This window comes from Geotrypetes seraphini, chromosome 15, assembly GCF_902459505.1.
Source record: "Geotrypetes seraphini chromosome 15, aGeoSer1.1, whole genome shotgun sequence".
NCBI lineage: Eukaryota > Metazoa > Chordata > Amphibia > Gymnophiona > Dermophiidae > Geotrypetes > Geotrypetes seraphini.
Genome location: NC_047098.1, coordinates 31,307,971 through 31,335,536, shown reverse-complemented (window position 1 = coordinate 31,335,536; position 27,566 = coordinate 31,307,971). Strand labels below are relative to the sequence as shown.

At 45.5% G+C, this 27,566-nt stretch overlaps 1 protein-coding gene across 1 annotated transcript in view; it reads left to right on the top strand.

The window, feature by feature from the left end:
- The window catches only part of UNC119 (unc-119 lipid binding chaperone), a 38,926-nt gene continuing 11,360 nt past the window's right edge, over window positions 1–27,566 (top strand). The window contains exons 1-2 of the mRNA XM_033922314.1: window positions 1–356; window positions 17,354–17,467. Of these exons, the coding sequence (XP_033778205.1) occupies window positions 146–356; window positions 17,354–17,467 (325 nt within the window). The 5' untranslated portion in view covers window positions 1–145. The remainder of the gene's footprint in view (window positions 357–17,353; window positions 17,468–27,566) is intronic.

Sequence of the window (27,566 nt, the reverse complement as noted above, 5' to 3'; positions counted from 1 at the left end):
CACGAGCCAGACGGCAGCTCGCCTTCCCCTATCTCCGCCCCGCCCCTCCTCTCGGTGTAAGGGCGGAGCGTTATAGCGGGAGAGCATCCTCTCTGCTGGGCCCGAGCCCTGGAAAGCTACCCCCGCTGAAAGAAGACCCGGGAGGATGAGCTGCTCGTCTCCCAGTACCGCCGACTCTTTGGCCGGGAGCCGGAGGCCGCAGGAGCCGCCACGGGAGAGCGCCGCGGACATGCAGGTGAAGGGCGGGAGCTCCTCCGGGAACCCGCCGCCGCCACGGACCGAGGAGGAGGAGCTGCAGCGCAGGCGGGGAGCAGTCAGCCCCGAAGACGTGCTGAGACTGCAGAGAGTCACCACCGGTCAGTAGCATGCCGCTGCCTTCTTACGGGAGCCTGGGCCTTAGGATGGGGTTAACTGGCTGCCTTGGGCCTTATAGGTGCGTTGTTGCCTTACTGCGGGGGAGGAGTTGACACTGAGTGTGGCTCGGGCCTTATAGGTGCATTACTGCCTTTATTGTATTTTAGCCTTTCTTAGCAGGAGCTGCTGCTTTTTTTCTAGTCACCCTACTATGATGCCCCCCCCCCCGGCAATTGTATTGTAACATTTATAATTCAATAAATATTTGAAACAACAAAAAAAATTATGCTGTAAAGTTGCTCCTGAGAAGTTCTTTCATCTTGAGTTGATGATGGCATTGGACAGGTGTGGCTGCAGTACTTGCACCTTATCTGGGGTAGAGGCACTTTTGACTTCCGTGCTGTGGCTGGTATCCTGACTAGAGAATGACACCAGGACAAATTTTTCCCCATCCCTGCGGGAACTTATTTTCCCATCCTGTCCCCGCAAGTTCTTTTCCTGTCCCTGCCCCATTCCTGCAAGCTCTGTCCTCACCTGTACAAGCCTCAAACACTTTAAAATCATAAGTAGCAACATTCTAGAGCTCAGATTGTGATGTCATAATGCCTCATTCCACCAATGCCTAAGCTCTGTCCTCATCTTCACAAGGCTCAGACAGGTTAAAATCATAAGTAGCAACATTCTAGAGCTTAGATTGTGATGTCATAATGCCTCATTCCACCAATGCCTATGCTCTGTCCTCATCTTCACAAGGCTCAAATACTTTAAAAGCATAAGTGTTCAAGGCTTGTGTGGTTGAAGCAGAGCTTACAGGAGTGGGGTAGGCAAGGCGACGGCAAGAAAACTCATGGGGACTGGGAAATTGAGTTCCTGCGGGGTCAAATTTGTCCCCGTGTTATTTTCTAATCCTGACTTCGTATTTAAAAAACTAGCTGACGGCTCTGAAGAAGGTTGTTCTTTCTATGGAAGAGTGTTCTATATTAAAAAACTGGGTACTTTTAGAGAAGGGGAAGCCTGTTCCGAAAATAGCGTATTCTTAATATTAAAATGTGGTTTTCCTGATGTAGAACTTTTCCATGCAAATTCAATAAATACATAAAATACAAGAAATATTTATGACTGTATCCAATAACAATAATAGCATACACTAGTCATCCTTTGCACCATAACCAGTTCCTCATCTAACTCTATTAATAGTAGATCAGTATTCTTAAACATCATTTGAGGGCCATTAAAAATTATTCAAACTAAAAAAGACTATGGGCTCCTTTTACTAAGGTACGCTAGCGTTTTTAACGCACGCACAAAATTACCGCACGCTAAACTGCACGGTATGCTTTTAGAATAACGCCAGCTCAGTGCTGGCGTTAAGGTCTAGTGTGTGCTATTCGCGCGTTAAGGCCCTAACGCACCTTAGTAAAAGAAGCCCTATATTTTAATAAAACAAGCTTTGAACTTCTCTTATAAATGGGAAGTTAATTCCAAGTGATTAAGACCAACGATAGAGAACATATTTGCTCAGAATGAGGTTATAATCTTTGCTTCTGATACCAGCCTATACCAAAATTATACTACCCTATACTCAACTGTGGCAGACCAAGCAAAATAAATTTTGGGGGTCCTTTTCACTGAGGCGCACTAGCCGTTTTAGCACACGCTAAACGCTAACACATCTATTATAGTTTATGGACTCGGCGTTTAGCGCGCGCTAAAACGGCTGGCGAACCACAGTAAAAGGACCCCTTAGATCAGGGGTGTCGAACTCAAATCACATAAGGGGCTGAAATCTAAAACACAGGCTAAGTCGCGGGCTGTTTTTTTTTTTTTTATTAAGATACTTACCTCCTCCTTTGCTGACGCACAGCATGGCCCCAGCGCTGGCGGCGGTGGCTGCTGTGACGCTCACAAGACTTCTGTGAGCGTCGGATCAATCGCCGCTGCCAAAATCCACGTTGCGCGCCAGCAAAGGAGGGGGTTAGTCTTAGTAGAAGTAGAGGGATACAACCTCCCCAACCCCACGCCGGCTACAAAATAAATAAAAAAGGCTTTTCCTCTCTTAGGTCCTAGTTCACGCTTGCTGTCTAATGGCAGCCCCTATTAATTCTTCAAGAGCCTCCTATAAAACTGTGAGCAGATGACGCTGAAATGGAAACTTCTCCACAAACATAATATCTAGAGCCAAGAAAACTTTAAATAAGAGGTGAATCAAACCTTGCAGCAGTCCACAGTGAATCAGAGAGGGCTTTGTATACCAGTGTTCTTCAACCTTTTGACACCTATAATAATAATACAGCGGTACCTTGGATTACGAGCATAATCCGTTCCAGGAGCATGCTCGTAATCCAAAATGCTCGTTTATCAAAGCGAGTTTCCCCAAAGGAAATAATGGAAACTCGCTTTGATACGTTCCCCCCCCCCCTCCCCGAGAACCGGCATTGCTCCCCCCGAAGGCCCCCCTGCGATCCGGCACCCCCCCTGCTTCTTCTTACCATCATCTGGGCACCAGCATGTCCTGTGCGTTGGTGCCGGTGCCCGAAGATTGTCCTCCTCTTCTGCTGGGCCTTGAGCATCTGCTCATGCTCAAGGCCTGTGAGTTCATGTTCTCTCCGAGATGCTCAAGGCCCAGCAGAAGAGGAGGCCAATCTTCGGGCACCGGCACCAAAGCACAGGACATGCCGGTGCCGGTGCCCAGATGACGGTAAGAAGCGTCGGGGGGGGGGGGGGGGGTGCCGGATCATAGAAACATAGAAAGATGACGGCAGATAAGGGCTATAGCCCATCAAGACTGCCCACACTATTGACCCACCCTTTTAAGTCTACTGACCTCCTTGATTATAATTATACTGCCATTCTATTGACCCGCTCTTTCAGGTCTATACCCTAGTGACCCTATTCCTTTGCTTGACCCTCGTAGGGATCCCACATAGGTATCCCATTTATTCTTGAAGTCTGGGATGCTGCTGGCTTTGATCACCTGCACTGGAAGCTTGTTCCAATGCTCAATCAGTCTTTCCGTGAAGAATTACTTCCTGGTGTCTCCACGAAACTTCCCTCCCCTGAGTCGGGGGGGAGGGTGCCGGATCGCAGGGAGGCGCTCGTAAATCGAGCCACGCTCGGTTTCCAAGGTGCCGATTTTGCAAATGTTTTGTTCGTCTTGCAGAACACTCGCAAACTGGTGCACTCATAAACCGAGGTACCACTATAATAATAACAGTTTATATACCGCACATCTGTGAAGTTCTATGCGGTTTACAAAGATTAAAAGAAGATACAAATAGATTGAACTTAACAGGGTGGAAGCTAGTGATAACAGCTCAAGGGATCAGTTATTGAGGGGAAAGAGTTGTGCGGGTTAGCTGCCTAGATATTTCAGGAACAGATATGTTTTTAGGCGTTTCCTGAATTCTCCATAAGTAGTAGGCGTTAGCAATTGTTCTAGGTCCTTACCCCATATGGACCGGCGGAAATAAAATAATTATTTTGTGGACCAGCACCGGTCCGCGGACTGGCAGTTAAAGAACAGTGGGCTAAGTCGTGCCCATCTCCGCCCCAGCCCCCAGCCCCATAATAGTACTAATTGTAACACCATTTTTTCCATCCATTTTTCATATATACACACACATACAATATAATCGTATTAACAGCACATAATGGTTAACCACAAAATTAAAATACACAAAGCACACTATATGCTTTTCAACATTCATTCCTATCAGAAAACAGATAACCCCATGCAAATGCAGGACCAAAAACTAAAAGTACTAATATTTACAAACAAACCCTAAGATGTAAAACTCTGCAAGCAGTACAATCCCAGAGGAAAAGAAAGAAATGCATTTCTTCCTGAACAGACAAATCAATCACTAAATAAAAGCATTTCCCCTACCGTTGTTGACTCTCTCCCTCCATGTTGTGCCTTGCCTTCTGGCCTGCCCCCGGTGTTATCTTCGGGTCGGCTCCCTGAGTGCTGTATTGCACAAAGCTGTGGGCAGCGGCTCCTCGCACGCGTCCAATGCCTCATCTGGAAGCCTTCCCTCTGACGTTGCGACGTCAGAGAGAAGGCTTCCGGTTCAGGCGCAGGACGTGGCGTAGGAGCCTTTTCCCACTGAACACAAACAGGCCAGGCCGATGATCGTTTCTTGGCCGGTAATCACTGCTTCAGGGCCTTGGCGCCAAATCCAGGCTATCCTATAACACAAAACACAAACCCAAAAGGGAAATGAAATTGCTCACCTGCTAAAAGTTGAAAAAGAGCAAAAGCTCATTCAACTACTTACAGTACGCAGATCCTAACTACTGCTTTCAACCACAACTTTCAAAGCACTGTTGTGGGGCTTATAACCATGTCCAGCCCTGTCAGGAGAAAGATCACGTGACAGGTCAGCTGAACACGAACAAGCCAATCTGGGCAGATCATGTCAGCTCATTCACAAAACAGAATGATTGATTGATTTGGTGGAAGAGTGTGGGTACACCTCTCCGTTTGTCTGAGGCTTTTCTTTCGCTTAAGTAATAAGCTAGCTTTCTTGCTTGTGTGGTGCTTTTGTTTTGGAGCAGGGATCTCAAAGTCCCTTCTTGAGGGCTGCAATCCAGTCGGGTTTTCAGGATTTCCCCCAATGAATATGCATGAGATCTATGTGCATGCACTGCTTTCAATGCATATTCAATGGGGAAATCCTGAAACCCGACTGGATTGCGGCCCTCAAGGAGGGACTTTGAGATCCCTGTTTTGGAGTGATATTTTTGAATCTTTGTACAAATCATCAGAAATACATAATGAGCAAAGAGAAGTTAAAAACAGTAAAACCTTAGGTTACAAATGGATCAAACAACTGCTTCTTTAATAATTTTCTAAAAGATGGTAAGATGAAATGCATGTAATAATTTTACCCAACCAATCATTCATTTGGCCTGCCTGAAAAGCAAGAGTTAAATCGACAGGCTTTTCCTGTTGGATAAGCAAATAAGTGAGTTATTAAAATGGTGGCAAGTCAAATGCGCGTGGACAATTCAGCGCAACGACAATTTAGCGCACTAGTGTGCGGAGCGCGCCACAAAATGTTAGCAATACAATCACGCGCACATTCACGTAAAGATGTCATTGTTTTGCAAGTGCATTTTTATCACTATGGTTACCTAGCCTCTTTGTGCTTTGAATGTAAGTTGCGTGAATGCATTTTCGTTACTGTGGTTACGTTTGCTCCTTTTATATGTGCTGAGAACAGCCCGCCTTTTTCTTGCGCGCATTTGACTATGAACCTATTAAAACGGTCCAGGAGAAAGTAGGAAGCCAGGACACATACCAAATATCGATTTAAAACAAGTGCAGGCAAATTTAAACAGAACTCTTGCCACCATCGGCAACCAATGTAATTTTTGGTAATAGGGACTAATATACACATAGAAACATTATATAAAAAACAATAAACTGTCTTATAATCAATACTATCTCCCTGCTTATTAACTGGGATATGTACAACTACACTTCTCCCTCCGTATTCGCGGTATCGATTATTCGCGGTTTTTAGCTTGCTGGCTCCTCCCCCCCCCCCCCAAATTACATCAGCTTGCATAGAGAAATCGCTGATTCCAAGCGTTTAGAGAGAAAAATCGCCGGTTCCCAGCACTTTCTTCGCCATGTTATGCCTCTCTTCAAGGAACAGGCCAGGTCTCCCCCCCATGTTATTCGCTGCTTCACCATATTCACGATGGTTTTTCTGTATTTGCGGTTCTGTTAATCCCCTATCACAGCGAATACGGAGGGAGAAGTGTAGGCTGTTTCATGTTTGAGTTATCTTTTATATATTTGTATATTTATAATAATTATCTGTATACTTTGTTTATTTATTTTGAAAAATAAAAATGATTCTTTGGAATAAAAAAACAAAACAAACTGCATAAATTAATAAAAAGAAACTTAGAATACAACATTTCCATATGGGAGGAAAAGAACTTTAAACTATTATAAGCATATATACAAATCAGTGCACTGTTTTATACTTTAGAGCCCGAGAGCTAGTTTCGATGGGCAGTATTAACAGGGGGCCCTTGTTGTTGCCCACTGAGATCTTTCAGTCGCGAAAGGTCGAGGCTTGGAAGGTAATGTGGAGGACTAGGAGGGAGCTAAAAATTCAAAATTCCCACTTTAGGTGGGGAAGGCAATTGGGTAGGATTCGGGAAGGGGGGTGGGATTTCAAAGTTATTTAAGGTGCTGCCTTGGAGTCACAGGTCTCTTCCTGTTCCCCGGAGGCAGATTTTCCCCACCCTAGAAGAGTGAGGGAGTAGCTGGTTTCCAGTGAGGCATGGGATTGTCACAATGGCAATAATGTCGAGCAACTGGACTTTGGGGTTCATCGGGTGATGAGCGATATAAGCGGTTTGGTTGAGCGAGGTGACCCAGAAAGAGGCATGGATTCCTTGCCCCCCCCCCCCCAAAGTCCTAGCTGACATGGAAGGGCCAGGGCTCTATTCCTATGCTTTTATGGTTATACTAGTCTTTAAGCCCGTTACATTAACGGGTGCTAGAATAGATGTGTCTGTCTGTCTGTGTTTCTTTCTCTCTCTCTCCTTGGCCACTGTCTGTGTCCTTCTATCTTCCCCCCTCCCGAGCAAAGCTGTCTGCCCCCAGCACACCCCTCCCCCCAAAGCAGCCCCCTTTCCCTCTCCCTGACTGTCTCTCCGTGGCCCCCTTCTGTATTCACCCCAGAGCAAAGCTGTTTGCCCCAGCACACACCTCCCCACAAAGCAGCCCCCTTTCCCTTTCCCTAACTGTCTCTCTATGGCCCCTTCTGTTTTCCCCCCACAGCAAAGCTGTCTGTTCCCAGCACACTTCCCCCCCCCCCGCCCAAAGCAGTCCCCTTTCCCTGTCTCTCCATGGCCCCTTCTGTCTTCCCCCCAGAGCAAAGCTGTCTGTCCCAAGCACACCCCTCCCCCCCAAAGCAGCCTCCTTTCCCTCTCCCTATCTCTCCATGGCCCCTTCTGTCTTCCCCCCACAGCAAAGCTGTGTGTCCCCAGCCCCCTTTCCCTCTCCCTGTCTCTCCATGGCCCCTTCTGTCTTCCCCCTCCCCCCCCAAAGCAGCCCCCTTTCCCTCTTCCTGTCTCTCCATGGCCCCTTCTGTCTTCCCCCTCCCTCCCCAGCATAGCTGTCTGTCCCAAGCACACCCCTCCCCCCAAAGCAGCCCCCTTTCCCTTTCCCCCTGGCCCCCCCCCTGTATTGGCCCCATTCTTACCCTCCCTCCATCCCGGCGTCTTCTGACCTGCTCCTCTTCAAAGCAGCCTGCGATCGTGGTGGCCGGCTTTAGCGAACCTCGCAGGCCGCTCTCCAACTCGGTAGCATGTTTCCTCTGACGCGATCCCGTGCGTCAGAGGGAACTGCTACTGAGTTTGGAGAGCGGCCTGCGCAGTTCGCTACAGCTGGCCACGATCGCAGGCTGCTTTGGAAGAGGAGGAGCAGCGGCGGCGGTTGGTGAGTTGAAACTCCATTGTGTTCGCGGACACGGGCAGGGAGAGAGCTTGCCTGCGCTTCGGGCTGGTGAGTGAGGGCGGGAGGAGGGGGAGTGGCCAGAGTGATCCCTGCGGCCGGGTTCTAAAATGGAACACGGCCACGGATCACACACCACAGCGGCAGGGATCACGCTTTTTTAAAAGCGCATGCGCGCTTAACCTTTTATTATATAGGATGTTGTCAGTAGCTGAGGAAGTTATTTATCTGTTAAATTGTTTTTAATAAATAAAGCTGTGGCCTAGTTTTCTTCCAATAAGAGAGTCTGATGCATTATCATTATATTGAGGTAAAGAATTGGGCATTGGGCTAAGGGGTCCTTTTATCAAGCTGCGGTAGGGGGTTTTATCCCAGGACAAGCAGGCAGCATATTCTCACACATGGGTGACGTCACCGATGGAGTCCCGCAGCCTCGAAAGCAGACTTGCTTGAAATCTTTAAGAGCCTCCGAGTGTTGCATCGCGCATGCGCGCGTACCTTCCCGCCCGAACTAGGGGGCGCAGCTCCTGTGAGGATCCTCAGTTCAACGTTTTCCGCGGAACCGAGAAGACCTGTTCGTCTTAGCTCTGCAGCGTTGTGCCTTCTCTTCACCATGGCTTAATTTCTTTGATTCGGTCGCTGTGTTCGCGTTTTCTTTAACTTGCTTGTTCGCCGTCGGGTGCGGGGGCTTTGGGCCTAGGCCCAACCCTTTACCGTCCTCGGTACGGACTTTATTTTTTCTATGTCCCGGCCTCTAACCGGGTTTAAACGTTGTTACCAGTGCGGCCGGACCATTTCCATCACCGACCCTCATAGTCGGTGTATGATTTGTTTAGGGGCAAGTCATAAACCGCCTGCCGCGCTAGCTGCTAACGCCTGCATTGAGCAGGCGTTAGTTTTTTAGCCGGCCGCGGGGCTTAGCGCGTGATGAAATGTCCAACACGCTAACCCCGCTAGCGCGACTTGTTAAAAGGACCCCTAAGTGTCTAAAAGGGGGGATGGGTGGGCACAATGGGGCCACTCCAGATTCCAGTGTTAATGAACATGTTAAATATCAAAAGAAAGTTTCTTCGGGGACAATATATTTTTTTATTTAAAAGGCTGTATGTTTTCCAAAAGATATGTTAGCCAGTTGCTTAAGGATTTTATTACACTGCTATATCCCATGTTTGACAAATAAGTTTATCAACCTTCTTGATGTTATCATAAAATAGATTTGTATTGAGTGGAACACCTCTTACAACTGATATTGAGATGATAAAACAATGATGCTCACACCATTAATACATATAAAATAGAGAAACTAAAAAGTACTGAAAATAGAAATATGATCAAGTGTTGTTTGATACAGTATGAAAAACATTTAAAAAATAAAGTGAAACATGAAAAGAATTTACATCATTACTGTGAGTAGGTGAGTTCTTTTTTTTTTTTTTTAATTACTTTTATTGTGATTGGGAGCACAAGTCAACATTATACTATAAATAATACAAATTTAAGTTTACTTATTCTTGCACCTTCATTGAATTTGAAATAAAACCTTAAAACCCTTGCAAAAATTTTAAACATGTAACAACTAACTTTAAGGGGTATATTGGAGTTGAAATTCTTCTTTTAAATAAAAAAAATATATTGCATATTTAAAAATAACAAAAACCTACTGGTATCAAAGAAAATTGCAAATAAAAGCATGTAATTGCATTCAGCTGCTGCCAATGTTAAAGGACCTCCAGTATTGGCACATTGTGTGTTTTGATGTGTGTGTAGAGTAAATAAAACTCTCAAGCACTTTGTTACAAAACAGATTGTGATCACCACTGTTCTCTGAAGAACAACCAATAAAAAAAATGTATCATGTTGATGGTTTTAACTCAAAAAAATGGTTGAACAAAGTTAAAGAAATAAGTGTTAACTAGTGAACTTTAACAAGCATAAGCAATAGTTCAAATTCTTCATCTTGGCAACCTTCCCCCTTCTTCCTCCCTGACTCCTTTCTCTCTGTTCCCCTCTCCTATTACATCAGTGGTCTCCAACTCAAACCCTTTGCAGGGCCACATTTTGGATTTGTGGGTACTTGGAGGACCTCGGAAAAAATAGTTAATGTTTTATTAAAGAGTTTGAGACCACTGAGTTAAGGGAAACGGTTAATCTGCTGGCTGGGTTGGAGGGCAGAGGGGAGAACAGGACAATCAAGCCATTGTGACATCACTGATGAGGATGGCTCTTATTGGTGGAATGAGGCATTATGACATCACAAGCTCAGCTCTGCTTCCCAAAGACAAACAGGATGTCATGGTTACAGTTAAAAAATGGCTATTAAGATTCAATGTTAAATTTCAGCCCTAGTCACTCAAACATAAATAACAGTCCAATAAATTAGACCCAGGCTAAAGACACCTTCACCATTCATTTAAGGTTACTAAAAGGTAGCCTCAGCCCCACCACTCCACCGCTAAATCAATGTTTCATTGCGGGAAGAATTACGTGAGAACTCATCACTGGCTGCCTCTAACAAAATTTTTTATGCCAAAAATTAGTTATATCAAAAAGTCTTCATGTACCTCAATAATAATAATAAATATTCAATGCTTTAAAGCGTCATTGTACTTAGCTTATTTTTATCAGCCAACGTCTGGGAGTAGAACCCGACATGCATGTTTCGCACTACAAGAGTGCTGTATCAAGGGTCTCCCTGTAATATATAAGAGAAAGGGGCCGTTAAAATTATTCACAATCCCCTCTCCCCCCCCCTTTTTTAATATATAATTCTTGCCATACTAACAGCTTTTTCAATACCCACCAAGAACGCCCGTGTCATCCGACTCCACCAATTTTAAGAGCGAAAGATGGCCGCGGCGTCATAGCTGGAAGCTTAAATAACCCTCTCATCATATTACGTAGGTTACCACCCCCTGAACCCCATAGGCCCGACCTCATCCAATGAGTGAAATCCACTCGATTTCTCCATTAAGTCCCCGCGGTTCCACTGTATCAAGCATAAAAATATGCCTCTGCTCACATTCATTAAGTTTAAAAGGATCTTTCCCCCATCCCTCCCAACTACCCTATCAATGACACGCCAACGGATTTGATCTACTGTATGTTGATGTGCTAACCAATGTGACACTAAAGGGGCCTGGGTGACAGCGTTAACGAAGCGGGATTTATGTTCGGTAAGTCTAACCCGAATCGCCCTGCTTGTTCTACCGATATAAACCAACCCACAGGGACAGACAATGGCATACACCACATCTTGTGACATACAATTTGTGTCAGATCTTGAAATCAAGGTAATGTCCCTCCCTGGAACCTTCCAACTCCCCCCTTCAATGGTTAGCGTGCACCATTGGCACCTGCCACATTTTCTGTGATAACCCTCCTGATTCCTCCTGATCCCTCCTGGTTACAGTTAAGCCAGTGGTCTCCAACTCAAACCCTTTGCAGGGCCCCATTTTGGATTTGTAGGTACTTGGAGGGCCTCAGAAAAAATAGTTAATGTCTTATTAACAAAATGACAATTTTGCATGAGGTAAAACTTTTTATAGTTTAAAAATCTTTCCTTTTGGCAAAGTCTTAATAATAATATTGTCATTTATAGCTAAAGAGACATATGATCGAGAAACTTTTATTTTACTTTTGTGATTATGATAAACATACTGAAGGCCTCAAAATAGTACCTGAAGGGCCGCGAGTTTGAGAGCACTGCATTACATCATAGACCATTCCATCTGCTACATACCTATAGCTTACTACCATTTAACTGTGTTTTCTCCTCCCCTTTAAGTGATATGTTTTTAGTATTTTAACTAGGTTAGCTCTATCCCAATTTTGATAATTATATTTGTGGTTTTTATAAGTTCTTCCAGCAAGAAGGATTTTATTTTATTAATGAGTCTCACCTGGCACTCTTTCTAGTCATTTTTTTTTTTTTTCTTCAAAAGAAATTGTAAGCTGCTCAGCACTAGGCTTAAACTGGTTTGACCTGCTCAAATTTTCCCTCCCCCTTCAAACTAATCTAGTTAGTGTCATAAATAGCTCTCTGGGTTCCCTAGAGTTATTAAATCATGACAAAATGGTGAAGAATCGTAGGGGATTTTCTAAATGGCAGATGACATTTTCAGCATGGTTAAGTGGCGTAAACGCGAGTTCTCAAGCTGTGCAGAACTGTTTCCATGATGGCAGCAATGGAACATTATAGGAGGAAAAAACCATCTCGTGAGAATACAGAATACCAGATGCCAGGGTACAATTTCATGGTTCAATGACAGCCTGGCTCCTGAGATTTGTCAGGCCCTGTGATATAGTAAAGGGAGACTTTTGGGTACTGTTTTTGCTGGTTTTATTCAAGCTGCTTGAAATCAACTGATTTATAGAGGGTTATAGGATAAGCTCATTCTATTCCCAGCTCTAGTGACAGCTGGTAGGATCTTCAGCAAGCTGAGGCAGGATCACTATAAGAGAGGAGCAGCACATGTTATCGTGACTTCACATCAAATAGAGAAGGTGTTAGTAAAGATCTGTTTCATCTGAGCACATTTTACTTGAACATACAATTCAGACAAAAGTTGAATTGATTTTACAAGACATTCTGGATCGGATTCTGTAACTGGCTCTGGTGTCAGCTGACTCCTCCAAAGCCGGCACCGGTCGCATAATCATGGCCACATGTAATGTAGATGCCAAAAATGTAGGCTAGGGTTTTACTGGCCTGCATTTCCAGCGCCTGCTTTACACGAGAATCGCATCCAAAGGGGCTTCTACTGGCACTTCCGGAGTAAGGAATGATACAGGGACAAATTTTCCCCCATTCCCGCAGGAGCTCATTTTCCCATCCCTGTGAGTTATTTTCTTGTCCCTGCCCCATCCTCATCTGCACAAGCTTCAAACACTTTAAAATCGTAAGTAGCAACATTCTAGAGCTCTGACTGTGATGTCATAATGCCTCAGCTCCATCCTCATCTGCACAAGCTTCAAACACTTTAAAATCGTAAGTAGCAACATTCTAGAGCTCTGACTGTGATGTCATAATGCCTCAGCTCCATCCTCATCTGCACAAGCTTCAAACACTTTAAAATCGTAAGTAGCAACATTCTAGAGTTCTGACTGTGATGTCATAATGCCTCAGCTCCATCCTCATCTGCACAAGCCTCAAACACTTTAAAATCATAAGTAGCAACATTCTAGAGCTCAGATTGTGATGTCATAATGCCTCATTCCACCAATGCCTTAGCTCCGTCCTCATCTGCACAAGCCTCAAACACTTTAAAATCATAAGTAGCAGCATTCTAGAGCTCAGATTGTGATGTCATAATGCCTCATTCCACCAATGCCTTAGCTCCGTCCTCATCTGCACAAGCCTCAAAACACTTTAAAATCGTAAGTGTGAGGCTTGTGTGGTTAAGGCATAACTTATAGGAATGGGGCAGGGGCGGCGACAAAACTCATGGGAACGGGATGGGGAAATTGAGTTTCTGCGGGAATGGGGACAGATTTGTCCTCGTATCATTCTCTATTCTTTGACTGTAGGCACTGGTAGGTGCCTCTAGACGGGACATTGGCAGCCTATAGGTGCTTGCTTTTTTTTAATTAGTTTTTAATTGCCACATTGCTATCGCCAATTAAACAAATTAAATTAGGTGGTGGTAGGACGCCTGCTGTTGCCTAACTTTTGGCATCCCCACGAGAATCAGGACTTCTGTAAATGTAGTGTGAGGTCTCTGGAATTTGGGCAGAATTCCCTCTTGCCAAGAGATCTTGGTGAATAATTGTGAAAGGTGTCTCTCTTTATTTTTAATTTTTTAAAATACCAGTGAATTTATTACTCAAAATATTCAGGAATTGCACCTCCAGTTTAACATCTGAAGAGATTGCCCTGCTGCCGCCTATGCTATGTATGCATTGCATACCCACACTACACCTCATCCCACAGCCCCATAATAGGGCAGGGACAGCATGAGCAGCTGCAGTACAAGATTTCTCCGTAAAGCATTTGGAATTCTTTAAGGTTTCTAATTTCAGTTGCAACATCTGGTGATATATTCACCCAGCAAAACTGCTGCTTTGTGGTTGGTGTACCACATCTTCTCCCCTTAACTTGGGGCTTTTGTCTTGGTTACTGATTTTCCGATGTGTCCATGTTGTATAGGAGCTGGGTTTTATTGTGGAGGGTGACTTCTTGTTACCACCAGCTTTACCTTACCACGCCAGTCTGGCATTTAGTACAGTATCTACTGTGGTAAAGGATGTGCCATTTTGAATGCATACAAAGTATGCAATACAAGTAGTCTTTCTTGGCCAATGTATCTGCTGTGCTTACTCTCTCTCAATAGTTGATCAAGTGCAAATTATGGATCTTAATATTGTAGTGCCAAGTAGTCTCACTTAGGGAATTGGGATCTCAGGTCCCAATTCACTTTAGAAATAACAGCTAAAATCAAAGTTCAGGAGTTTAGCAGTGTGAAAGGAAATGCTTTGTCTGTCCATATCTTGAGTAGATGGTTAAGCCAGTAAATCAAGATCACCCCTTACACTTACATTTAGAAAATGCAGACTCGGCAGGTGCTCACAAAAATCCCTCAGTAAGCTGAGGGGTTTTTTTTTTTTTCAGCTTTCAGAGATTGAGATGTTGCCAGGTAGTGGTGGGGGGTATGGTCATAACGAAAACCTAACCGGAGCCTGAAGGTAGATGCAGTGTTCTGCAGTGAGATTGCAGGAAGGGGGTGAGTGTTGAGAGGATATGACCCTATTCTGCAATCAGACTGAACCTGGCTAGTCTCTGGAGTATCTGCACATGCTTCCAGGGCTGCTGTTGGGGAGGGGGGGCAGAGAACAGGGGGGCTCCCTTTGGTCCCAAAGCGCCAGAGGACTCCTGTGGTCTGGCATCCTTTTAAAGGTATGCTAACTGAGATACTGTCAGCAACCAGCTCCATAGCTTTCCCTCTGCTGTTTCTTCCCCCCCCCCTTTCCTGTTTAAGTAAATCTTGGGACTGAAAGATAAACTCTGCTAAAATAGCTGAATAATTTGTATGTTTCTGGTTAATTACCATATTTTCACACATATAATGCGCGCGCTATACACGATTTTACAAACCGAGCATAACCATGCGCGTTATATGCGTGAGCGCGTTTTACAATTTGTTTTTTACATTGCTGGTTCCCCCCCGCCATCCGATTCATCCCCCCAGCCCCCCCAGCGCTGCTTCCTCTGCCGCGGTCCCCTTCTAGGGCCGGGACCGTGGCAGAGGAAGCAGCGCAGGGCTCAGAGAAGGGGTGGGACCGCGGCAGAGGAAGCAGCGCAGGGCTCACTGGCGACGCGAACCCACGGTAGGCTGCTTCTCCACCGCAAACGTTGCGGGGGGGCTTGGGGATGATTCGGACGTCGGGTGGGGGTGCGAGCGGTCCTTCAGGGTGGGGGGGCCAGCGGTCCTTCAGGGTGGGGCATCAGGCTTTCAGGGTGGGGCGGGCCTTCAATGAGCAGCATGCGCGGTATACGAGTGTGCGCGCTATATGTCAATTTATTTACATAAATGTTGTTTTCCCGCGCGCTATACCCGTGTGTGCGTTTTACACGGGTGCGCATTATACGCGTGAAAATACGGTAATAAGGTCTGATCACATCTCCGCTGGGTCGGAGTACTCCAGACTGACTTAGCTGGGTTAAGAGGAACCCTTTCTACCCATGATGCTAAGAGGGAGAATGGGAGGTGCCATTGCATAGTATGGTAACTAATTTTTCCAGATGGGTGTGAGGAAGCTACTCCTCTAGTTGGCTAATAATTCAGAGCAACCCTTGGGGGTTAATTGAGTTGAGCTTATCCAAGTATATTCGTAGTTCTTGTAATCTCTGTGGGCAAACCAGCCAGTTTCTTGCTTCTGTTTTTAGTCTTGTCACTTTGATCAGGATTTTCTGCTTCATCGTGTAAATTTTGTAATCTGCTACTGCTGCTTCTCCAGATCTAGAAAAGGAAGAAGTAGATACTACTTTGAGAGTGATTCTGCTGCTTTCTGAGAGTTGCCAAGGTTGGAAATGGTTAGGCTGGTTTCTAACTTGGGTTCTGTCCTTTTATACTCTGAATGCTTTTAAGCAGTTGCCAAGGCACTGGCGTTACACATATGCCTACTTTGGGGATTAGATTTTTCTCTACCAGTGTGTTTAAAACAACTTCAAAAAGTAGCATTTCAGATATTTTGGGATCTAGGGTACTTGGTCTGTATGAGATGAAAGTCAACACTTGTGGCGGATGCTGTAGGGCAGGGGTGTCCAACCTGAGGCCCAAGGGCCGCATGCGGCCCCGTGAAGTATTTTGTGCGGCCCCGGTCAAGGGCGACGCAGTGTTTTCCTCTGCTGCCCCCGGGTATTTACCGTCTTGCTGCAGCATTTGCGTGTTTGTGCGGTCCCAGAAACATTTTTTTCAGCCAATGCGGCCCAGAGAAGCCATAAGGTTGGACACCCCTGCTGTAGGGTAAGATGGTGCTGAAAGTAGAGGACAGGTAAGAGAGGTTTGCAAGAAAGGGGAAGAGAACACATCTATTGATGGAGGGAAAGTGCCCCTCCCTTATCCTGGTGGAAGGGTGATTGAGCAGAATTAGAATATTTGCAGGCAAGGAGAATCAACATCTCTGGTACTGGGTGCTCAGTTAGTGTGCCTGGGCCTAGATAATTCCCTTTGGGCACAGAGACCATGTGGAGGGGAAAGTGACTCTTGTCCCCCTACCTCTCCCCAGTGGAAGGTGCCTAGAGGGAAGATGACATAAATATTGGCTTAAGCTTAAATTCTCATATACTTAGCATTGTGTAATTTAGCCAAACCTACCACCCAATCACTGTGTATGGAATATTTTATAATAATTTTTTTTTTTTTTTTTGCCAAACTGTGAATTTTTCAATTGTAGATATCATAACTTTTTGTAAAAAAAACTTCAAAAAATCAAATTCACAGTTTGGCAAAAATGATTATAAAATACTCCATACACAGTGATTGGGTGGTGGGTTTGGCTATAGGGCTTCGGTCCTTGGCTGAATTACACAATTCTGAGTCAACATTTATGTTAGTAGACACTTAATTGGAGACCCATTGTTGGTTAGGTTCAAGGATTTTGATCGCCACATTCCACATGTTACTTTTCCCTACAACTCTCTTTTTTTCTAGAGGGAAGATGAGACATCTAAGTACCATGTGGAGGATTCCCAGGAAGAATTCTCTCTACCACTGAGTGCCTGAAGAAGGGAGGGAATGAGCTTCCTCTTGCCCTGGGTGCTATTGGGGGGGGGAGATGAGGAGTAGGATAGCATGCTGTTCAATGAAGCTTTTTCTAGAGAAATAAAAACCTATAAGATGAAAAAGTACAGTTGCTACGGTTACTCTGTCCCCATAGGATGAGCATTATGTACAGTTCAGCCAAGCTGACATAGCACTTTATGAATGGGGAAACTCAGCAGAGTGAAATAATGTCATGAATGAGTCTCAGCATTAAAGAACTGTCCTCTGTTCACACTCTCTTCTTCTCTATTACCTACAGATTATTTATGCTCCCCGGAAGAGAATATTTACAAGATTGACTTTACCAGATTCAAAATCCGTGACATGGAGTCTGGTGCAGTCCTGTTTGAAATCACTAAACCACCTGCCTCAGGTGAGACTCTTCCTGTATCTAGGCATTGAGCACGAGGAAGGGGCGGTCTAGAAGTCTTTTTGATCCTGGGAATCTAATATTCAGAAGGGATTTATCAATCTATGCCTCCAATGTAATCTTAGCTGTAAGGAGATATAATGCTGATTGATTCACTCTTCATATCCTCTCCTTCAGGCAGTTTTAACCTATAAACACTCCCCTCCCCCCAATATTTAGCTGGTGACAGTCAGTGCTTACCATCACTGGCTAAATTAGCCCCTAGTATTCAGTACCAGGCTATGTCCAGGCTCTGGCTCTGATTAATGAGGGTTAAATGTGGGTGGACTCCATACTGGAGCTTATGCAGGCCCAGCTGATTTATTCAGCCAGAGCATGCATAAGTTATATGGTCCCAGTTGAATATCATGCCAGCACCCACAAAACTTTTTTTTTTTTTTTTTTTTATAAATATGGTCCCCCTCCCCCTGAACCACCTCACCCCACCTCCAGCCCCTCAGCTGTCCAGGTAGGCCCCCTTGAGACTACCTGTATCTCTGGTGGCGTTGAGGGCAGGAGTGCAGCCCTGTTCCAAAATGGCTGCATCAACCTCTTTGCATCAGATCGCGGTATCATGAGCTGCTGCGAGAGGTTGCTGCACTCATTTTGGAACAGCGCCATGAGGGGGCTGCACTCCTGCATTCAGTGACCATCATTGGAGGAGAGCGTGGCACAGTGGTTGGTGCTACAGCCTCAGCCCCCTGAGGTGTTGTGGGTTCAAACCCTGCGTTGCTCCCTGTGACCCTGGGCAAATCGCTTAATCCTCCACTGTCCTAGGTACATTAGACAGATTGTGAGCCCACCAGGACAGATAGGGAAAATGTTTTGAAGTACCTGTATGTAAACTGCTTTGAGTGCAGTTGTAAAACTCCCCCAAAAAGGCAGTATATAAGTCCCCATCACTGAACCAGCAGGAGTACAGGTAGGCCCAGGAGTGCCTAACACGGGTGGGGGGTGCCTTCTTGTCCACAGGCTGGGGGGGGAGGGAGAGGGCTTGATGGACCATATTTAAAAGAAAAGAAAATCTATACTGGGGCCAGCTTGATAATCAGCTGGGGGGCCACATAACCCTGGCTCCTCCCCACCCCTGACTTGCCCACTTTTTTTGGTGAGCGGTTAGAGGCAATATCAGTGGCATTGCTGAAGAATATTGGGGGTTAAGCAGGCAGGAGCCATTCGTGCCCACTTTAAATTGCTTTGAATATTGGCCCGAATAGCCTTATACCCCCATCTATCTTAATGTCACGTTAGTGCCCGAAATGCAGATTTTATGAAGCTTTTTGCAAACTCTAGAAACTAGTGGTGATATTCTGCCTTTTTGAACTTGCTTCTGTCGGCACCACCAATTGGGACTGGAGTGGAAAGTAGAGGCTGCCACTGACCCCCCCCAACTCGGTACTGTTTCCCTTCTGAAATTTGTCTAAGAGGATCTGCTGCTACTTCTGAGCCTTGCTAATTATTCCTCCCACCTCTTCACATCTGGTTTTTTTGGTATTTTCCCTGGAATTGACCTCCAGGAGTCAGAATTTCCCTTTGAATGCGAGTGTCACACATGACCTTCACTACTTTGAGGTGCAGGCTCATTCTTAATTGATTCTCAGAAATTCTGTTTAACGATCAAGCAGTTCTGTTTCCAGCCAGACCTGGGCAGGAATTTTCTGGTTCTGTTTAAAATCGCTTGTCTTTTTAACTCATTTCTGGGCTATGCAAATTTGATAATGTTGCTGCCCTTTCTAGTCTATATGCCTATAGCAGCAGTTTCAAATAAATATGAAAGAAAGCAATTTAACTGCCATATCCTGTCCCTAGTAATTGGTTCCTGATTTATGCACAAAAATCTGATCCTCATTCTTAATTGTAAGTAATTTGCCAAGAAAAGAGTCATTAAGGGTTGGTTTTGCTTCTTATTTTAGCTGCAGTATAATCCAGCATGGGCACTGAAATGGAATTAAAATAACATCCACCTCCTAAAGATTTTTTTAAAGCTTAACTACCACTTCTAATCATTGTATTAAAGACCTTTTGATGTAGCAGCTATTGCTACCTGCCCTCCCTGTTGAAGACTGCCCCATCTTTCCTCTGCATGATTGCTGGTGCAAATCAGATGGATGTTTGACATATCCCTAACGTGACCATTTATTTTTTTCATCAAAAGGGGACATCTATTAATTGTCAGTCTCGCCCCCAATTCCGCCCTTCCTATGTCCTTAGTGCCCCCAGTGCCTCCTTCCCATGTCCCTAGTGCCCTCAATGCCTCCTTCCATAGTGTCCCCAGTGCCTGTCCTGTGTCCTTAGTGCCCCCAGTGCCTGTCCTGTGTCCTTAGTGCTCCCAGTGCCTACTTCCCATGTCCATAGTGCCCCCAGTGCCTGTCCTGTGTCTCCTTCCTATGTCTTCTCTTGCCTTTGTCCCTCCCCCCGAAGCCAGCCTGCCTGCCTACTTCCTTCCCTCTCTCCAGTGCCTGATTCACAACACTCCCCCCCCCATGAATTCAACACTCCCCCCCCCCCGCAGATTCAACACTCCCCCCCGCGGATTCAACACCCCCCACCCACAGATTCAACCCCCCCCGCGGATTCAAACCCCCTGCCTGCCCGCCCATGTACCGCCGCTGCCTTCCAGTCTGCCTCCCTGCCGCGCCGATTGAAACGCTGGACCGCCGCCACTGCTTCTTGACTTCTTCCTGACGTCAATTTTGACGTCGGAGAGGAAGTTCGGGGCCAGCCAATCGCTGCTTGACTGGCCCGAACTTCCTCTCCGACGTCAAAATTGACGTCGGGAAGAAGCCAAGAAGCAGCGGCGGCGGCCTAGTGTTTCAATCGGTGCGGCAGGGAGGGAAAGTGATCGGCTGTCCTGGTGCCCCGCGCACAGCTTCGGGACGCTGTCCCTGAAAACGGGACATTTTTGGTGTCCCGAAGTGGTGGGTCGGGACAACGGGACGGTCGGCCCGAAAACGGGACTGTCTCGTTGAAAACGGGACGTATGGTCACCTTACATATCCCTCACCCATTTTGTTAAGGGAAAGCTGTCTCCTGGCTGCATTGACTTCAACTCCGTTTAAAAAAAAAATTGGATCGGGATACTTGGTGGGTAGGGTTTGGGTGGTTAGGTCCCAGAACTGGGAGACCCTGGCTCGGGTATGTTGGCTCTTTAGTTGTTTATCCCAGATTTTGTGTGCACTAAAGCAGACGTAAAGCTGAACTAAGTTTAGCTCGGTGGTTTACATCTGCCTGTTCAGCAATATTTCTTTAATGTTAGCTTTTCCAGTTCCTGTTATCGTTTCTTAATGAGAGATTCCCTCCTTTCCTCTAATTAGTTATCAATAAACAAATGTGAACACAGCAGACAAAATATAGAATGTTGCTTTGCATGTAACAACTTAATCTTGGTCAAGAGTTTCTATGTCTGATTTTCTTTTAGTTTATCCTGAAATATATTCATTTTAAGAATTTGTGCAGACATTGCTTTTCAGCTATAGCAACCATGTATTTATGTGCAGTGCAGATGCCATTCCACCTAATAAGGATCTCTCAACTCACATTGCCTTTCTAATTAAGGATTAATTTTAACCACGGCTGTGTCAACCTATAGATCAGGTGACACTAGCCCAGGACACCTGTGATTAAAGGGCACCAAAATCCCAGTCTAGTATATATTAAGTAGCATATATATTTCACCAACTCCCCTTAAATAAAGTCCAAAGCGGATCACATTCTAGCACAGAACAGAGACAATTCAATATTGTAATCTCTCTTCCCTCTACCTGCCGTTCAGTATCCACAGGATAGGAGGGAGGGAAGAAAGAGAGAATGAGAGATGCCAAACTGGAATTTTGACACTGTCATTGGTGAGAGGAGATGATACTGGATCACCAGTGGAGGGAAGACAGTGGAAGGAAAGATACTGAATTGTGTGGGGGTGGGGATGCCAGTGCAGAAGTTGGCTCAGGGCCCCATAGTCCCTTGAGCCTGTCCTGATTTTTAACTGCTAAAGAAAAAAGAAAGGATTAGCTCAAATGTGTTTACAGACAATTCCACAATATTTTCATTATTTTAAGTATATTTCTTCAGTATTTCTTGCCTTTTAGGTTTAATAAAATAGAATTCAAAAGTACTTTGTTTCTCTTTTCTATACTGGGGCAGGTATGTGTGTGTATATAAAATATATAAGGGCTGCAGATTTAGCATGTTAATGTGATTAACGCAGGGGTGCTCTGGTCCCTTTCCCATGAAGCCACCTGTAATCTTTGGGCTTCTGGTATCACTGAAGTCAGCTGACTAAGGCCGCTGGCAGCCCAAAGATTGCAAGCGGTAGCCTGGAGGAGAAAAGAGAGAGAGGTACTCATCTTACAGGGAGAGAAATGTCATATCATATTGGGGGTGGGGGAAGGAGGAAGGGGTAAAGGAGAGAGACACCAAAATGGACAAATAAGGTGCTGGGGGTGTTGGGTGCCTAAAATTGACACCTTGTGGGATTCTTTCTGCTGAAGGGGACAGCAAAGAAAACTAAAGCAAAAATAAGCTACTTCACTCCAAAAAAGACAAGTTTTTCCCTGGCCCTAGAACTTCTCTGCTGCAGAAGTTTTCAAAATTTTCCAATGTGTTTTCCCACTTTTTCCTTTATCAGGAAACTCTTGGTCCTACTTTACAATGTAATACTTTATTTTAATCTTTTTTATGCATTTTTCTACCACAGGAAGTCCAGTATTTATGATCACTTACCTGTGAGTCATTCACATTCCCTACCTGATCAGGTGGAGATGAAAATCCCTTTAAAGAGATCTTCAGTGTCCTTAAAATTTGTATTTGTCTCTTTTATTATAGGCCATATTCTTTGTTTGCATCAATATCCTGCTTTTTCATTCCTAAAAGGGCTTGAAACAGGTTAAATATACTTCATAATAAATATCAGTAGCAATGGATTAGTAGTCATTTACTGTCCGTTCTTGTTATTTGCATGTTCACAATGCGCAAATTCACATTTCTGTTATGTTCCTTCCCGCAATCCAGGAGTTGCAGAAATCCAAACACTTCTATGAGCATGTGCACCTCCTACCTTACCCCACCCCTTTTTTTTACAAAACTGTAGAACGTTTTTTAGCACCAGCCTTGGCAGTAACAGCTCCAAAGCTCATAGGAATTTATGAATGGTGGAGATAATACTGCTCTGGCCAGTGCTAAAATCCACGCAACAGTTTTGTAAAAAGGGGGGGGGGGGTTAGAGAGTGAGTTAGAGCCTCCTACAATTTCAATTTCTGCAATCAATCCGTGCAGAAGTCTTTTGATGTGCTCTGCATCTTTTTCTTATTTTTTTTTTGCTTAACGTTCGTTTTTTTCGGTGGCTTCAGTGCCATGAGACTCTGTGCAGTGTCCTCTGCCAGAGTAAAGGATGCAGTTTCACAGAGCTGGACTGCTGCTTCACAGAGAAACTTCAGTGAACCTGTGGAGCCAGCCTGCTTGTACCACCTTTCTCAGACTCAGGGTCTATTCTCCTGGGAGTTTGCTTGCCGTCTGACCCTGTCAAGGATTTTAAGCGCAGGCTGTATGTTTCCTGAGTAAAAATCCCTCCGGGTTTCAGGGAACAGGCTGTGTTTCCCACCCCTGGTCATGGGGATGGAGGTTACAGTCGTAGTCTGTTCGCCTGGCAGTCCAAAGATCTTCAACTTTGGTTATTTGAAGCAGTTTCTGAGCCAGAAAATCCTTTTCCTCCATTCAGCTGCAGTGTAACAAGAGTTGGCAGGCAGGCACTTCGGACTGTAAGTACACCTCCATTATTTTCTACGGTAGCTTTGGAGGTGGTCTGTGGGCTCTGAGAAATGAGTTTTACAGCTTCTGAAGATTGGGTTCAGGTCTCCCACCTCTCCAAACCTCAAATTGCTATGTTTATTTTCATATTTTCTTTATTTTTGCCGTTTTTGGCACGAATTCGCTGGTGGCAACATATTGGATTTTAATCAACCTTTTTTTCAAAGCTTGATTTCTGCCTCAAAACTCTCAATTTTGTTGCAAATTAATTGAGATGGACTCCTCAGCCCCTAATTTGTTGAGTGCCTGTATGGATTGTGCTGAATTGACGCTAGAACAGCATTCATGTACCGTGTGCCACATCACGCTGTAGTGAGGGGCAGGAGCTTCAGGCTTCGCCTCCTCTGGGTCTTCCAACCTGAGAAGTCAACCTGGGTCCATGTTTTGGGTTAAAAGTCCACTGGCTGTTCTGGACACTGGCAGCAAACACCTGTATTCCAAGTCTGGGGACACATTTGGCGCGAGCGCCTCGGCTGGACTCGGCAGTTACCATGGGGTGTGGGTTTTCCCCAGATTTCCTTCAGTTCCTTTTGAGAGTGTGTGTTTGTACCCATCTTATTTGACGCAAGCGGCGTGCACGTCACCTTTTTCCAGGCTGGTCACTCCAGTGCCTAAGGTCCCTGTGCCAGAGCCCTCTCATCTGACTACAATAGTTCTTGATTGCATTAATTGTTGCACGAATATTACACCTATCCTATCTCCTGACACTTTTTTTTTTGGATGCTGCTGGTACACTTGCAGGGCCTAGCCAGCGTGATACCTTGGAATGTTCAGATTTGTTTCTGGATTCTCCAGCAGATCAGCTGGAGAAGGAGTCAAAGGTCCACGCAACCCTGCACTGTCTCTTGGACATCAAAGCGATAGATCCCGTTCTGGAAAAAGAATCAGGCTTAGGCAGATACTCCTTATACTTCATCATTCCAAAGAAAGGCTCAGAGAACTGGAGACCCCCCCCCCCCATTCTGGATCTCAAGTTGGTCAATCGCTTCTAGCAGATTCCTCCTTTCTGAATAGAAACCATGTGCATGGTCATAGCTGCTGTCTCCTGCTGGTGGTGTCCTTGGGTCTCATGGAGGCGTACCTCCATATTCCAATCTACCTAGAGCATTGCAGGTTTCTGCATTTCCATGTTCTCCGACAGCATTTCCAGTTCACAGCTCTGCTGTATGTGCTCATAACAGCACCCCTGCTCTTTCGCCAAGGTAGAAACATAGAAAGATGACGGCAGATAAGGGCTATAGGTGATGGTAGTTGTAGTAGCCTTTCTATGCAGGCAGGGTGTCCTTCTTTACTTGGATGGCTTGTTGATCCGGGCTTCATCTCAGCAGGAGTATGAGTGAGTGGTGGAGATGGTGGTGTCTCTGCTACAATGCTTAGGTTGGATTGTCAACTTCAAGAAGAGCAAGTTGCTGCTGTTGCAGACCTTGGAGTATTTGGGCCTTCTCTTTGACGCCCTGTGTGTTTTTCCTCCAGAGCTAAGCAGATAAACTTCAGAAGCAAATCAGAGATATCCTGGCTCTTCTAGTTCCCTCAGCCTGGATGGAACCAGCTCACAGCAGCCTCCACTGGTAGCTTCAGGGGGAGGCTCTCTGCTAGGGCAGACCTCTTAGGACATGGAGTGGTTCACTCATGATGGATGCCAGTCTGTCAGGCTATGGTGCCCTCTGCAGGGGCCGCTTCATTCAGGCGCAGTGGACTACCACATCAGAAGCATTGGTCAATCGATCGTCTGGAGCTTTGGGCTCTTCGGCTGGCGTTTTTCGTTATCCTGCCCACTGTGGCAGGGAAAGGGTATGAGTGTTCAACAACAACACTGTGGTGGCATATGCAAATCATGAAGGGGCACTAGAAGCGCTCCATTAGGCCACGAAGCTTGCATACTGTTTTGCTGGATGAAGTTACATCTTCTGTTTCTCTCTGCAGCATGTGTGCCTGGATTAAAAAACGTACAGCCAGTCTTCCTCAGTTGACAAGTCCTGCACTTGGGAGAATGGTCCCTCTACAAATTAAAGAAATATGATCCAATCACAACCTTTATCAGACAACTACATTGGCTCCTAATATCGCGAATAATTTTTAAAACTTAATTTTAAAACTTAATTTTTAAAACGAATAAAAAATTTTTGTATATCCTACACCAGATTCTATACAGAAACTCAGCAGCCCCTCTCATCCAATTATTCTCTACTGCTTGGTCGACATCAAAAAGAATCCTTAACAGAATCCAACTAATCTTGTCATCCACAAAACACCTCCACTACAAACAAATTTTCCACTCTATGCTAACTTATCTGGGTGTAAAAACCTGGAATGACCTACCAGAAGCAATCAGGAAAGAGACAAACTACACCACATTCAGAAAAAAACCTGAAGACCCACCTCTTTGACAACTGTTTCAACTTCTGTATAGCATCCCTATTTCTAGATCCCTCCTCTTGCTTATCCATGTCCCCGTCCCCTATTACTTTCCCACTTCCTCTTTGAACTATCGCCTTGAGCTTGTAGAGGTTTGTGCGACTCACAAATGGAAGATTAGATTGGATTAGATTATGGCGAGCATTCCATCTTATTGTGCAGTGCTGCGGTCCGCCACAGATGGACTTGATGGCTTTGGTCAGGACCTCGAAAGTCAGGCACTTCAGTTGAAGAACAGAGCGCGGAAGTTTAGGTCTAGATGCCTTAGTTCTGCCCTGGCTGGTTTACAACCTCCTTCATGTGTTCGCTCTATGGCCTCTGGCTGGTCAATTTTTCCGCTGGATAGCGACGCATCCCAGTCTAGTGATCCTAGTGGCTCCAGATTGGCCTCTTCCGTGGTATGCGGATCTTGCACATCTTCAACAGGACTGGAAGCAAAAGCTCCCTCTTCTTTGTGACCTTCTCAGTCAGGATCTGGTGCCCATGGAGACCCCATGGCGCTTTGGTCTTCCAGCATGGCACTTGAGCACTCAGCCTTGATGGAGCGGTTATTCTTTTGTGGTCGTTTCAACGTTTCAGAAGTTTAAAAAAAAATCTCTACTTTGGCTTCTTATGCCACAGCTTGGAAGGCTTTCCAACAATGATGTGCTAAGTACCTGGTAGAGCCTGAGTGGGCTCCCATTCTGGTGGTTCTGTCTTTCCTTCCAGTAGGCTTGGATATAGGTTTAGCTGTGACCTCCCTTAAGACTCGGGTAGCGGGCTTTTTGTGCTTCCGAACACACAGGGATTCCAGTTCGCTTACTGCTCATCCCAATGTGACCAAGTTTCTGAGAGGGGCGCTTCACTTTCGACCTCCCTTGCATCTTTCTTTCCCTACGTGGAATCTTAACCTCGTTCTGCTGGGCTTTGTGGAAGCCCCATTCGAGCCACTGAAGGATGCTTTTCTTCTAGATCTCCCATGGGAGGGGCCTTAAACAACTTGGGCCAATCAGAGCCTCAGGCTCCTCCCTGGTGCATCCCAAGATGCACTGGGGAGGGGAAGGCCCATTTTACACGACACAGGCCAGCTGGGAAGAGGGAGTCTGCATCCCTCCGGGTATCAATTTTGAGGTAAGGGGGAAGGAACGTCTGAGACGGGGAAGGGGGGCGTTGGAGGTGGGGGAGGAGGTGTTCTTTGGCAAGGGGGGGGTCACTTCCTAGCAGGGGGGGGGCATCTCTCCTGCTGCAAGGGATTTGGGGGTGTGGCACGCAGCAGGAGCGTGTGGGCATCTCTCCCACTGTTGTGTTTTTGTTTTTTCTTGATGTGTGTTTTTCTCCGCATGTGTCCATCGCTATCACCAGCGATGGGCACATGCAAATTTAGCAAATCTTCACCGCTGTCTGCTGACCTCATTTCATGCATGATTTTTTAAAGAATGTCTCGCTTTTTTGATTCGCTATCAAAACGGCTGCGTTAGCAGACCGTCGCTTTTTAATGTGGGTTTTTGAGAATCCTGGCCTAAATCAAACTGTACTAATGAGCACCCCACCAAAAAAAAAAAGCCTTGTGAAAAAAGTGTGCTTTTAACATCTTAAATGTAGGTAAAGAAGACAAAGCATAAAATGTATCCGGCAATTGGTTCAAGAGGTCAGGACCTGTTACAGAAAACAGTATTCCTGAATATTGTTAGCAAGAGAATTACTGTTGGAATGACCGCAGCGATCTAACCAGAACATATGGCAATATATATTGAGAAAGTCTGGAGAGTTCCCTCTGCAGGTTTGAAAGATTTGAGTAGTAACTGTTCAGCTTGCAATAATAGTGTTATGTGATTGAACTTTCTGCCCAAGAGCAAATTCACCATAG